This window comes from Caenorhabditis briggsae (assembly GCF_000004555.2).
Source record: "Caenorhabditis briggsae complete genome, chrX, whole genome shotgun sequence".
Lineage (NCBI taxonomy): Eukaryota > Metazoa > Nematoda > Chromadorea > Rhabditida > Rhabditidae > Caenorhabditis > Caenorhabditis briggsae.
This window is the reverse complement of record NC_013491.2, coordinates 2,470,368-2,484,979: the sequence shown is the minus strand read 5'-3', so window position 1 is coordinate 2,484,979 and position 14,612 is coordinate 2,470,368. Positions and strand designations below refer to the sequence as shown.

General features: G+C 35.9%; 3 protein-coding genes across 3 annotated transcripts in view; all 3 read right to left on the bottom strand.

The window, feature by feature from the left end:
- Positions 1–3,965: 3,965 nt before the first annotated feature.
- On the bottom strand, positions 3,966–7,416 carry CBG16049 (the record flags this gene model as incomplete). The annotated part of the gene is made up of 5 exons (XM_045238896.1): positions 3,966–4,099; positions 4,662–4,743; positions 4,792–5,163; positions 7,021–7,086; positions 7,108–7,416. 5 exons carry the CDS (start codon positions 7,414–7,416, stop codon positions 3,966–3,968), a joined length of 963 nt encoding a protein of 320 aa, XP_045095928.1.
- A 2,089-nt stretch (positions 7,417–9,505) lies between these two features.
- Positions 9,506–11,034, bottom strand: CBG16050 (the record flags this gene model as incomplete). The annotated part of the gene is made up of 2 exons (XM_002643379.1): positions 9,506–10,114; positions 10,999–11,034. The coding sequence occupies 2 exons, from the start codon at positions 11,032–11,034 to the stop codon at positions 9,506–9,508; spliced, it is 645 nt and encodes a 214-aa protein (XP_002643425.1).
- A 2,744-nt stretch (positions 11,035–13,778) lies between these two features.
- Cbr-dyf-7 overlaps positions 13,779–14,612 on the bottom strand; it is a gene marked incomplete at both ends in the record, with an annotated part of 3,955 nt that continues 3,121 nt past the window's right edge. Inside the window, one exon of the mRNA XM_002643380.1 lies at positions 13,779–13,898. Within this exon, the coding sequence (XP_002643426.1) occupies positions 13,779–13,898 (120 nt within the window). The remainder of the gene's footprint in view (positions 13,899–14,612) is intronic.

The following is a 14,612-nucleotide window of genomic DNA, read 5'->3' as shown; positions in this document are numbered from 1 at the left end:
AGATACTGTGCTTTTGAGTCCAAAGACCAGAAGCTTATTTTTTTTGGCAGTGTGAAGAAAGAAAAGAAAGGGACTGCGAAAGGAAAATGGGTGGAAAAGGGGGGATGAGAAGAAAAGTGTAAAAGAAATTGCCGCCCATTTCTTCGGCACATCCTTAAACGTGGCATTCGCAAAAAAAAAAAGGAAAACGGATACAGAAGTGATTTGTGAAGAAGAGATGCCGGTGGATTTGAAAACCACGGGTTATGGCTTTTGGCTGAAGTTTCCCCCCCCCCCCCCCCCGAAAAGAGAAGGAGACCATAAATTTTGGTTTTTTATGCCAGGAGACGAAACTTGTCGGAAAGTTTCAGAAAAGGAGCTCTAGTAGCAAAACGTCAGTGGAGCAAAAGTTCTATTTGATGAGGGAGAATGAGAGATAAGAAAAAAGATAGATTGTTTCACAGTACTCAACTTGTGCCAATGGGGATTTTGTGTGCTTTTGTCCACTTGAGAGGGTTTTTTGCTAACATTTTTGCTCTTTGACCTAGTTTTTTACTTACGTTGCGGTGGATTTTGATTCAGATGCCGTTAAAGTTTTGAATAAGCTTTGAAAATCGCAGAAATTTGGGTCTCTAGAAACCATAAAACATTTTTATTTTACTTTTTTTTTTTAACAATTCAAAATTTTACTTATAACTTTGACTAAAACAATTTCTTTCAATTTTCCTTTTCAAGATTACTGTAGCATAAAAAATACAGGTTCACATAAAATCAATGTACCAAAATTCTCTGATAGAATGTCACCCTATACTTTCAATTTGAGCTCAATTATCTCGATTTTTTCAAAAGATATCAAAAATTTGCTAATGACACGGTCTCCCAAAATGAACTGCAACCCTTTTTCTGAGCGGAGCGTGGTTGCGCGCGGCGAAAAAAATTTTTTGAAAAACTTTGCATTGAAAAACCGCTATTCGGCGAAATTTTCTCATTTTTCGACAATTTTTTTTCAATTTTTCGTCCATAATAATTGTTTTGAAGGTTAAAACACACATTTTAAGTACAAAAGCAGCTAGTTCCGACAAAAAATGAAAGAGGAGATCGATTTTCAAGCATTTTTAGAAAACCAAACATTTCTCAAATTTTTCGGTGTTTTAGGAAATTCGTTTGTTAAAATATTGTGAAAAATCTATTTTTGAGTGTTTTTTGTCGGAACTAACTGCTTTTGTACTTAAAATGTGTGTTTTAGCCTGTAAAACAACTATTATGGACGAAAAATGAAAAAAATTGTCGAAAAATGAGAAAATTTCGCTGAAAACAGGTTTTTCAGTGCAACATTTTTCAAAAAAAAATTTTCGCCGCGCGCAACCGCGCTCCGTTAAGAAAAAGGCTTGCAGTTCATTTTGGGAGCTGGGGAGACCGTGAATGATAAAATATTTTCTTTAAAATTACCAACATTTTATCATTGACAGATTTTTCATATCTTTCATAGGAACCGAGATAATCAAGCTGAAAGTGCCCCGATAAGGTGGGCCTCTACCAGAAAATTTGATGAAAAACCTGTATTTTTGAAGCTACAGTAATCTTGAAAATCTAAAAGATAAAAAATCGTTCATGCTAACTCAGAGCAATTACGGTATAATTGTAGACAAATAAATATAAAATTATTTCAAAACATGGATTTAAGAGAAAACGAAATGGAAATCTGGAACCCAATTTTGTTTCCAGTTTCATTTTTAAGGTTTTTTTTAAAAATTTTTCTAGAATATCTCAATTTTTTAAAAAATTTTCTCAAAAAAAAAGAACCACCCACAAAAATAATTGCTGTCTAGAAAAACAATATTCCAACTGACCTAAAAAATTATTAAGTTGTTTTAGGGGGACCAATTTTCGAGCGGACTTTCTACAGGAATTACTGCAGAAATGAATTCAAATTTTTTTTTGGTTTTCATTGGGTCTCGTGCACTTGTGTCTAGAAAAATCATGACCAGACTAATCAGTGCGAAAGAAAAGTCTAAGTAACTCAAAAAAAAAATGAAAAGATGAAATGAAAAACGAGTAATGTCATCAGAGTGTCTTCTGAAACTTTTGAAATCAATTTTTTTTAAATTTTTCATAATAAAATATAAATGCATGACTCACTGAGAAGTCTAGAAAACAGGAAAATGGAGCATTTCATTTTTGAGGTTAATTTTCACCAAAAATTGTGTACGATCCCTTACATCATTCCCTTTTTATGACAAAGTTGTAACATGGCGTTCACCCATCAAAAAAAGAAGGAAAAGAAAAAAGCTGACCTTCTGAAATGATTCCCATTTATTCATGGAACCTACATTGAAGCACTCTTACAAGACATGGGGATGGCACTAGCAGAGAAATAGAGAGACGACAAAAAAGTGATGAATGAAAAGTAAAAACAGAAGACACATTTGTGATGGGCAGACCAGAGACTTATGGATAAAGAAATGTTGTATTTAGAAAGCACACCTTTTTAAAAAAAGATGCTTGAATCGGAAATTTGAATTTTCCTAATGATTTTTTCTTTTTTTTTTCTTGTCTGAAAATTCAAACATTTTCAGAAATTAATTCAGAAATTCAGAAATTCAGAAATTCAGAAATTCAAAAATTCAGAAATTCAGAAATTCAGAAATTCAAAAATTCAGATATTCAAAAATTCAAAAATTCAGATATTCAAAAATTCAGATATTCAGAAAACCAGAAATTCAGAAATTCAGAAATTCAGGAATTCAGAAATTCGGAAATTCAGAAATTCAGAAATTCAGAAATTCAGAAATTCAGAAATTCAGAAATTCAGAAATTCAAAAATTCAGAAATTCAAAAATTCAAAAATTCAAAAATTCAAAAATTCAGATATTCAGAAAACCAGAAATTCAGAAATTCAGAAATTCAGGAATTCAGAAATTCGGAAATTCAGAAATTCAGAAATTCAGAAATTCAGAAATTCAGAAATTCAGAAATTCAGAAATTCAGAAATTCAGAAATTCAGAAATTCAGAAATTCAAAAATTCAAAAATTCAGATATTCAGAAAACCAGAAATTCAGAAATTCAGAAATTCAGAAATTCAGAAATTCAGAAATTCAGAAATTCAGAAATTCAGAAATTCAGAAATTCAGAAATTCAGAAATTCAGAAATTCAAAAATTCAAAAATTCAGATATTCAGAAAACCAGAAATTCAGAAATTCAGAAATTCAGGAATTCAGAAATTCGGAAATTCAGAAATTCAGATATTCAGAAATTCAAAAATTCAGAAATTCAGAAATTCAGATATTTTATAATCTCAGAAATTCAGACATTCAGAAATTCAAAAATTTTGAAAGATCGGAATTTAGAATTTCAAAATTTTCGGAAATTTGGAAATTCAGGGATTTACAAATTCAGAAACTTAGAAATTCTTATTTTCGTAAATTTAGAAATTTATACATTTTCGGAAATTCAGAAATTCATAGTTATTCAAAAGTTCGTAATTTTCAAAGATTCTAACAATCTGGGAAACTTTTCCAAAACACAAGTTTCTTGGAAATATTGAAACTTGCGCTTTAGATGACTAAAAAAGAGAGACATCACTTTTTCGGGAATTGTTTTTAATTGGCTCTAAGTGAGGCTAATATTTTCCATATCTAGCTCCTAGAAGTGCATTATGATTAGCTAATTGTTTTTCTAAATTTATCGATTTTCAACTTTTTCCTTTCAGGTTCGTCATTCTCCAGACGGTCGATCCCCACTGAGCCGCCTGTTCTATCTACCTCATATTCCTAAAAAATCTGGAAGCTCCAACTAGAAATATATATGAAAAAAAAATTAAAATTATATAATTTATTGGTTTGCACACATTATGTTTTTTATACTTGAAAAGAAAGATTTAAATAAGGAAACGGAGAAGAGGGATTCGAAATAATTTGTGTGGATTTGTTTAATATTTAAAGCGAGACAATTTAGAAGCAAAAGGTCACAAGGCAGTTGAAGAAATCAGGCGAAGTTGTGGGTGGAGACCTTCCCAACGTTGGAACCAGCTCCGTACTCGTTCTTGTAAGAGTCGTCGGTCTTCTTCGACTCGTCCGAGATTCCAGTGTTGAAGCGAGCAATAAGATCGCTGACGCGCTCTGAAAAAATATAAATTAGCTCAAACCATCATAAGTTCATACAGACGGTCTGTGAGGTAGTATTTTCGGTTCAAGTTATGCTACAGCACCTTTCAAGAAAATATACAACAACGCATTTTTCAGTTGATTTTCGGTTATTTTGACCATTTTCAGGAGTCTGGAGTTCGGTTTTTAAGGTTTCGATCATTTTGAAAATTTTGGAGGGTGTGAAACAGACCTAGATTGATAACTTCGCTTTTACAGAATTTTTTGAAACTTTCTAGTTTTTCACCTTTTTGACGATTTCTGAAAGACACCTGTTTTTTTCGCGTATTCAGTAAAAAAAGGGATATCTTTCAGAAATCGGCAAGTAGCTGAAAAACGAAGAATTTTTGAAAAATTCTGTGAATGCAAAGTTTTAAAACTAGGTCTGTTTTACACTTTACAAATTTTTCTATATGATCGAAAACTTGACAGCCGAGCTCCAGACACCTGAAAATCGGCTGAAAAATACGCTTTATTATTTCTTATTGGCCGGTGCTCTAATTCGTAACTGAAAATTTCTATGAAAACTATAACTCACTCTTCGGAAGAACCTCAACGTCTCCGCCCTCTTTCTTGACATCGCCGCTAGCCTTTGGTGGCCATGGGATCCCTCCAAGCTTCTGAAATTCAAGCATTCATTAGCTGATCCAAGATTCTACTTAATTTACCTTAGCGTTGAGCACAGTTGGGCTCGGAGTGCGATTCTCAGCCTCGTTTCCATTATCCTGAGCACCGAAAGTCTCAGCAGCGAACGAGACCTTGACTGGCGAAGCGACTGGCGACGCGACTGGCGAATCCTCGCGAATCTGAGTGCTCGAAGCGAGTAACTCCTGAGCCTTGCGAACTTCGTCCTCGTCGTCGTTGTTCTCGACCTCGGACTCTTGCTCCGACTCCACTTGCGACTCGAGAGTCAACTTGACCTCCTCGACCTCGTTGGCCTTGTCGGCGTCGTCCTCTTCTTCGACAAAGTCCGAAATCTGGCTCTCCTGGAGCACCTCACGTGGAGCAGCGACGAACTCCTCAGTTGGGGTGGTTGGAGTCTTGGCTGGAAAAAAGACATAATACAGTAATTTAAGTTTACAAAGAATAATTTAGCAAGTTTCTTGGATTTTGAATGTTTGTATTTTTAAAGGTGGGGGGGACATGAAAAAAAATAATGTTCTCCAAATTCCGTTTGAATATGCCCCTCAAGGAGTTGAACTTGTCGGGACAAGTATTGAAGGTGCGGCGCCGCTACCGACTGAGCCACGCGCGGAAAAGGGCAGCCGGCGGCCGAAAGCATACATAAAGGCAAAGACGGCCGCTGTACGCAGAGTGACATTAAGCGTTATACACCGTCACGGTAAAATGCATACCCTGGCTACAAAAATCCTACGAAAAATTTCCTGTCCCCCCACCTTTAAGGTTTTATCTTTTCCGAAATTCTAACAATCCAATGGGACTCTACGGTGTTAAGAACGCAGGCATTCTGAACCTATAAATTTTTCTAATTACAAGATCCCAGAATTATAGAATTCCAGCATGTCAGATAGAATGCCAGGATTCCAGAATCCTCGGGTTTTCGTATTCAACAATGTTGAGATGATAGGAATCCTAATATCCAAAATTTCAGAATATCACGATTCTAACAAGGGAATGTCGTTCAGAAAGCTCTTCAGAATTTTCTCTAAATTTGTTCATTTCTAGAATCCAGTATGGGCTTTTACGTAATAATAGTCGCTACCTGCAAAACTCGCTGAAACTCGAGAAAAAAGATCTGAAATTATAGCATTTCCACTAGTCCCATCGCCTCCCTTTTTCTACCCTTTCTTCACTGCAATGCGTGCACGACAAAAATATGCCTCGGTAGCTTAGTGGCTAGCAGGGAGGACCACGAAAACACACATGCAGGTTCAGACCCTCTTCCTTTAATTTTCATTTTTTTTTTCATTTTTTCAAGCTTAAAAAGTCATTTTCGAGGATTTTTTGAAATGGGAAACACTGTTTTGAATATTTTCTATAATCTGAAATGATTTTAGAAAAATTTAAAAAAAAAACATTTTTTTTGAGAAAAATCACCCACACACTTTTTTTTCATAAATTTTGAAATTTTTTTCAAAAGTGCAGAAAAGTATTTCAAACATTCAGAAGGGATAAAAACATCATTCTCACAAAATTTGGTAGCCCGATTTAGTCTGTGAGCCCTGATGATTCTCAAAATATGATTATTGCACGAATTTTAAGAAATAGTAATTACTCAAATATTGCTTGAAATCAACTGAAAAGTACAAAAACATATGAAAATTTTATCTGTGATTGATTTTAATGAAGTTTCACTTTTTTTGAAATTATTCGAAAATCATTTCAGATCATAAAAAATGTTCAAAACAGTGTTTCCCATTTCAAAAAATCCTCGAAAAGGAATTTTTAAGCTTGAAAGAATGAAAGAAATAAAACCAAAAGAAAGAGGGTCTGAACCTGCATGTGTGTTTTCGTGGTCCTCCCTGCTAGCCACTAGGCTACCAAGGCATATTTTTGTCGTGCACGCAACGCAGTGAAAAAAGGGGAGGAAAAGGGAGGCGATGAGACTAGTAGAAATGCTATAATTTCAGATCTTTTTTTCTCGAGTTTCAGCGAGTTTTGCAGGTAGCGACTATTATTACGTGAAAGCCCATACTCGATTCTATTAATGAACAAATTTAGAGAAAATTTTGAAGAGCTTTCTGAACGACATTCCCTTGTAGGTTTCTAGCATTTTGAATTTCTAGGTTTCTAGCATTTTGAATTCCGAAATTCCAGAATTTCGGAATTCCAGAATTCAAGATTTTCGGAATTCTGGGATTTTTGATTTCCGCAATTACAGAACTCCAGGAATACAGAATTCAAGGTCTAGGATTTGAGATTTCTATATAACTCACCATCATAAGACAGCTCTTCGATCTCGTCCTTGGCGATTGGAGCAGCAGCGGTGTAGTCTTCCATTTCTGAAAATTTTCCACTTTTGCGGGTACTACAAACCAGATGAGAATCATAGATAACCAAAAAAGCCGAAGAATTAAGAAGCGGAAAGTAGAGGATAGAAACTGACAAAAAAATAGCATTTGCTTACTATCAGTAGATTTTCCAAGGTCCGTAGTGTACTTGGAAGCATAGCTCGAATATTTGGGTCTCGATGAATAGCGAGACGACGAGCAATAGTCTCTGTCCCGATAGCTACTAGTATCCCGGTCGCGGCTGCTACTGTACGAGCTGGAGCCATAATCGCCGCCACTTCCATACCGAGAAGTGTACGAGGACGTGTATCTTGACGACATTTTTAGAACAGAAAATGTCTCAAAATAGAGAAGCGACAAAAAGCGCGGTAGAGCTTTTTATGGTGACGGGAAGGCGGCGCCTGTGTATGGCTCTGACTCATTTTATTGTTTTTCATTTCTAGAAACAATCTATTGCCAGGAACACCCCCATGAAACTCAGAATCTGACTCATATACATGCGTTGGAACAGAGAAGAAGCAACAAAAACCGCCGAAAAAAATGCGGGGAAAGAACCTTCACATATGTCTTGGCAAATTTTGGAATGAAATTAGAAATTAGCACCACTGTCTCATATTACCCATTACTCGCCTGACTACCACTTGAAAGGGTGAAGGATTCAATTTCAATTAATCAAAAATACGAGAATAATGGAATTGTTCATGAGCTGCACAATTTGGCATATATATTCTTGCAAATATTGTTACATTTGTTACCAGTACAAGAGATTAAAGAAGGAAGGAAACAAGATGTAATACATTTTTAAAGTTCTGGTCATCCGAATCTATTGTCAAATTTGAGCCCATGTATCTCATTTTCTGTGAAAGATATCGAAACGTGGTTAATTAATAAAATGTTGCTGATAACATGATAAACATTTTATTAGTTGACAACTTTCTGATATCTTCTATAAGAAATAAAATATATAAGCTCAAAGTTGACGGTCCGGATGGCTTTCTATTAGAGTGTTTACGGTATATTTTTAAAAAAGTGTTTTTCAGTTGATTTTGATCAATTTCAAAAGGCTGGAGCTCGGCTGTCCAGAGTCGGGCCCCTTTGTAAACTCAGAAGAATGTAAAACAGATGTGAATTAAAAAATTTGCATTTACAGAATTTTTTGAATATTCCTAGTTTATGAGCTATTCGCCGATTTCCGAAGGACACCTGAATTTTTTCAGTACAAAAATAGGGATCAGAAATGCGGCAAATAAATGAAAAACTAGAACATTTCAAAAAAAAATGTAACTGCAAAATTTTCAATCTAGGTCTGTTTTCCTCCCAAATTTTCATAACGATACGACACTTGACAGCCGAGCTCAAGACTCCAGAAAATGGTAAAAACCAACTGAAAAACACGCTTTCTCATATATTCATGGCTAGTACTGTACATAGAAAATTGAAACCTACGTTTAGGGCCAGTTTTTTGACGGCGTAGCTTGGCAAATAGTCGGGCCGTGTTGAAAGTTTTCGACGAGATGCTACCGTGTTCCTGTGAACTACGTTCCATTGTTTCTTAGGCGCCGAAAATGAATGAAAAGTGAGGCCAACTAGAGGCACTACTCAACTCGTTAGTCGTTACATATTCATAAAATTGCGCGGAAATTCGGAAAAGTGAAATTTATCAAGTCTCAGAACCCCTAAATATCCAATTTGGTTGCTATTTGAAACAAAAAGGTGCGGTTCAAAGGCCAGCGGCGGGGCTGGGTTGTCATAAAATTTAAGAGTCCAAAAGTCTGTTTCACAATGAACCACATTATTTCGCAATGCGACTATTCAGGAGTAGCTATTCAACAAAAAATAAGGGACGTAAGCTGACAGAATCACGGGGCGCAGCAAAGCCAAAGCCAACCATATTTCGTAACCTTTGTCTCTTTCTATTCGTTTTTTTTTTCAATTTTCCTTTGGTTCCCCTCCGCCCCAAAAACAAGAAGAGTCTTACTGTCTTTGGTGCGGTTTGACTCAACAACATCTGTCGAAATGAATGAGAAAAAGGGGGGAGGTGAACGATTGACACGTCTTGGTCTTGGTAGGTGTCAGAAAAAAAGAGAATAATAGATTCTGGCGGGTAAATCAAAAATCAAGTTGTGGTATTGATATGATAATGAAGGGAGAAAAGTGGGAAAGAAGGGAACGCCGTGATAAGGGAAAGATGACACATGGAGTAGTATCATCTGGAGAATGGTGATCTAAGGAAAACGGAAATTGATAAAAGAATCTTATCAGTTGAGAGGTTAATCAAATATGTAACCCCCGAATGAGGAAATGAGAAAGTGTATTAATGGTTCATCAACAAGCGGAAAATATTTTTTGTGATTTCGAAAATGTGAAATTCTGAGATTCTGGAATTCAAAGATTCAAAGACATCAAAGATTCAAAAATTTTCCCGAGCTGAGATTCTGAGATTCTGAGATTTTGAGATTCTGAGTTTCTGAGATTTTGAGATTCTGAGATTCTGAGTTTCTGAGATTTTGAGATTCTGAGATTCTGAGATTCTGAGATTCTGAGATTCTGAGATTCTGAGATTCTGAGATTCTGAGATTCTGAGATTCTGAGATTCTAAGATTTTGAGATTCTGAGATTCTGAGATTCTGAGATTCTGAGATTCTGAGATTCTGAGATTCTGAGATTCTGAGATTCTGAGATTCTGAGATTCTGAGATTCTGAGATTCTGAGATTCTGAGATTCTGAGATTCTGAGATTCTGAGATTCTGAGATTCTGAGATTCTGAGATTCTGAGATTCTGAGATTCTGAGATTCTGAGATTCTGAGATTCTGAGATTCTGAGATTCTGAGATTCTGAGATTCTGAGATTCTGAGATTCTGAGATTCTGAGATTCTGAGATTCTGAGATTCTGAGATTCTGAGATTCTGAGATTTTGAGATTCTGAGATTCTGAGATTCTGAGATACTGAGATTCTGAGATTCTGAGATTCTGAGATTCTGAGATTCTGAGATTCTGAGATTCTGAGATTCTGAGATTCTGAAAAATTTCAGATTTCTATATTTTTAACACTTTTACTCAAAAGTTCAAGTTTTAAGTAATTCCTTTTCTTAAAATCTTTGAGTTTAAGAAATCTTCGAATTTAAATGAATTTAAAAATTTAAGAAATCTTTGAATTTAAATGAATTTAAAAATCTCAGGCTATTTTTTCAACTCCAGAATTCTAAAAACTTCAGCAACCAAGTTCAAAATTTCAATTCAAATGATTTTTTCAAAATCCAAAAATTGGGACAAACCTCCTATGCCTACAATAGAATGCCTACAAGACAGTCAAAACACAAAGACCACTCCTCATATTTTTTCAGCCAATAATTGTTGCTTCCTATTATTGTTATGACGGTGGGAGACTAAGGACTGGGTAATGAACGATGAAAAGTGGGAAAGATTTAGTATTTAGGAATATGAGGACCGGAAAAGATGAGGTTGTGACAAATAAACGATTAAGTCGAACGAAGGAAAAAGAAAGGCCCAACATTAGATTGGGGGACAAGGGCTTGTTGGTGGTCGGAATGGCATGAAAATAAGAGTGACCAGTTGTGTGAGGAAGAAGAAGAATAGTGAAAAGAGACAGAGAGAGGGTTCAAAATAGGGACACCAGTGAGAAGAAGAAGGGCAAGTCTTGGTTTCTCATAGTCTCGTGAAACAAGATGAACGGAGGGACGGACGATTGAAGTGGTGGGTGGTCTGAGAAAGAACGAAGAAGGAAAAAGAAGAAGAAGGAGAAGAAGGCAACATGCATCAAGCAACGCCAATCGTTCCCAAGAAGGGGGGGGGCTCGCTTCTTCTCATCATTCCTTATTCCGCGCATTGTGCTAGATGGCTTATTCTTCTCCTTCTCCTTCTTCTTTTCCTTTTTCTTCTACCACTTCTCCATTCTCCACATTTGCATTTCCATTCATCGGTTTTGCTCCAATGATGTCGGAGAATTGGAAGAACCCCCGGAGCCCAAAAAAGGAGAAAAACGGAAAACAAAGAAGGTTGCAAAACAGGCGGCTTAAAAAAGCGGGTGTTTAGCTGATGGTCAAATAGAACCGAATTGGGTTAGAGGGGTGTGCACTAACAAGAGATTTTTTTCCCGATTTTTTTTCGACCCATGATGGAGCCGATTGACCGAGAGCAAGAGGAAAAGGACAACTAACAGAACCTAGAACCAAAATTCCCCAAGAATAAAAAGAAAAATGAAAAAATGAGGAAGAAAAGAAGGGGAATGGTCAAATCGTGACTAATATATAACCCAGTTTTGAAACAAATAGCTGATCAATCATCAAATTGAATTTTGTTTTGTTGTTTTATTCCGAAGCCATTATTATGAAATGCTTTCATTTCTCTGATAGAAGGAATGACCTAGCTTGAATGACTAATCACAAGATTTTGAAAAAAAAAACTCGGGCGCTTGGAAACATTGAGTCAGCAAGTCGAATGGTAGGCAAAAAAGAAAAGAGGAGAAGCTAATTTTTTTTTGAAAATTCTCAGCAAAATGGCATGGGAAAAAGTAGGAAAAAAGGAGTTTTAGATTTGGTTTTCTCATGCATCTCTTGAGAAAAGCCAAAAAAATTTTGGAGAAAATTTGTGGAAAATTTTCAAGTGGAGCTCTGAAAACCACGTAGATGGGAAGTATCTGGAGAGTTTCTGAAAAACTGAAATTCTTGAAGTTTTCAGCTAAACGCTGGTGGACGTAGTCGGAAGTTCGAAAACTCAGAAATCTCAATTCTTTCAAATTTTTTTATTCATTTTTCTGGATTTTGTCTATAGCATATTCCTAATTTTCAAACTAGGTTGGGAGAGAATAACACAAAAATTGTCAAAAATCATTAAAAACGAGAAATTATCTGGAAAAATAAAGAACGGAAACAAGAAAAATTGAGAAAAAAATATCCGAAAAGATGAAAAAGGGTTTAGGTTACAGTAGTTTTCGTATTGAGACTTTTGTTACCAGTGTTTCATATACCACACAATCAATTTTTATATTAGGAAAATGTCCAATTTGCAAAAATATGAATCAAAATTGGATGAACTATCAACACTTGCCTTCTTGGAAAAAACATCTAATATCGATTTTCCACGATCTAGCTTCGAATTCGCAAACTATTCTACTAAAATGACTCATCGCACCGAACGAAAAACAAAACCGCCACAGGAAATTTCAAAATGCATCTACAATTAGACAGCAGCCGGATAGAGTCTTCATGACAACAACATCAATCTTGAGAAAACGGGGGACGGATGGTTGGTGCTGTGTCCATGAGGTTGGTACAAGTACGGGCACGCTCAAGTGACAGATGCCAAAATTGGTTTCTCCTCACTCCGCGTGATGTGCGCCGAATATCGAAACGAACGGGCGCCATCCGTCTGTCCTCTCGATTCGGTTATCTCGCTTTTCTGGATTGGCATCCAAGAAGCTAGGAGGGGAAGGGGGCCAAAATGAGATGTTAGGAATTGGTGGGAAATGAGGGGACAGAAAAGTAAATGTCAAATGGAACACTGTTGCAGGAAGAGGGGAAATGTAATTATCATAATGTGTGGGAGGATGGAAATAGGCAATGAAGAGGAGAAAAAAAGGAAAATTCTGAACATTCTAGCGCGTTCGAACAATAGATTCAGTAGAAGCGAAGGTAGAAGGCGTGAAGGGGAGGATCGCACTTGAGGCTTTTTCTACTCAAAATGGACGGTTTTCGGGGGAAAGGAAGAAAAAAAAGGAAAAGAGGTACTACCGCCATGCATATTTCATCGCTGTCCACTTTTTTTTAGGTGGTCGGAAGACCGGGAAGATTAGTTGTGAGAAGAAGGAGAAGAAGTGTGGAGGAATAACGTCAAGGACGCCAAAAAACTACTAGGAGGCACCGATTTTGGTCTAATCTGTCGAATTCGGCGTTCTAATATAAAAATAATATTACCAGAAATGAGGAAATGGTGGCGGAAAGACATCTTCAATATAACAACCGAGAATTTCAATTACGAAATGACCTTATATTTTATAGAATGTTCTTTTGTTTGGGAAAGAACATAACATATTATATTTATACGACTAAAAAGGAGTTCTTCCTTTTTTCTTCTTCCATTTCGCTTGATAAACAATTGATGACTGGACAACTTTTTCCTAATTGAGTCAGCAGTATCATCACTTTATTTATTTTACTATATTACTTTTTTAAAAATTATGAAATACAGGAAAAAATTATAAAATAGGTTCAAATGAAAATAAAAAGAATGGTTAGGAAAAGGTATAAATAGAAAAGAAAATCGGGACGTGTATAAGATGAATGTAATAAGGAATGAACGATCAAAAATCGAGATAAGATGCATTGGGGGAAATAATGAGAATGAGAAGTTACGATTTAGAAGAAAGAAACGGAAGAGAGATGAGTCATGTACCTTATTTCTCTTAGCAACAAATCGTTCTCGTTATACCAAAGGGACCAGAAGGACCAGAAGGACTAGGGGTAATTTTAATTTAATCAGGATTGAATCAGGAAAGTAATTATTATTGTTGGAAGCAAATTAAAATGAATTAATAGCTAGAAAACAGATAAAAAATTCAGAAATTAAGAAAAAATTAAGATTTCCGAAGATACTAAAAAGAAAGAAAAAATGACCGTAAAAACTGGATTAGATAAATGAGCAGGAGGGGTAGGAGTACGGTAGTTCATCGGTAGAGACTGTCGACGGTGGCGTTGTAAGCGGATCGTTGGTAGTGGGAATAGGTGACAGGTGGCAAGCTGACAGTCGGGTTCGAGAATGCGGACATCATGTCAAATGAGTCCTTCTGGAAAATTGGAAGTTTGATAAACTAAGATTCTGGAGTTTTTTAACCACAAAATAGATTGAAATGGATTTCAAGAAATTCAAAGAATATACAGTATCGGTCAATAAGATATACGAAAAGTATTTTTAAGTTGAATTTCGGTCATTTTCAGGAGCCTGGAGCTCGGTTGTCAAATTTCCGATCACTTTGGAAATTATAGAGACTGTAAAGCAGGCCTAGATTGAAAACTTTGCATTCTCGTAATTTTTTGAAAATTCCTAGTTTTTCAGCAATTTGATGATTTCTGGAAGACACCTCTTTTTGCTCTGTTTGTGACTGTAAACGAAAAAAAACAGGTTTTTCGGAAATCGGCAAATAGCTGAAAAACTAGGCATTTTCAATAATTTTTGTGAATGAAGATTTTTTCATTTAGCTCTGTTTTACACCCTTCAAGTTTTCCAAATGATCGAAAACTTGACAGCCGAGCTGACTTCTGAAAATGGTCAATAAAGGTCAAAAATCAACTGAAAAACACTTTCTTGTATATCTTATGGCGCGTCCAAAGTTCCCAAATCTAGGATTTCTGGGCCCAGAAATTAGCCCAAAGTGACGCCCAGATTCCCAAGATTTCCAATTGAGCAAAATTTGAACCAGTGCGACAATGAAATTTCTTATTGCATCAAAATATGCAGAAAAGCATGTAGATTCACATAAAAATAAATAAATTTTCAAAAA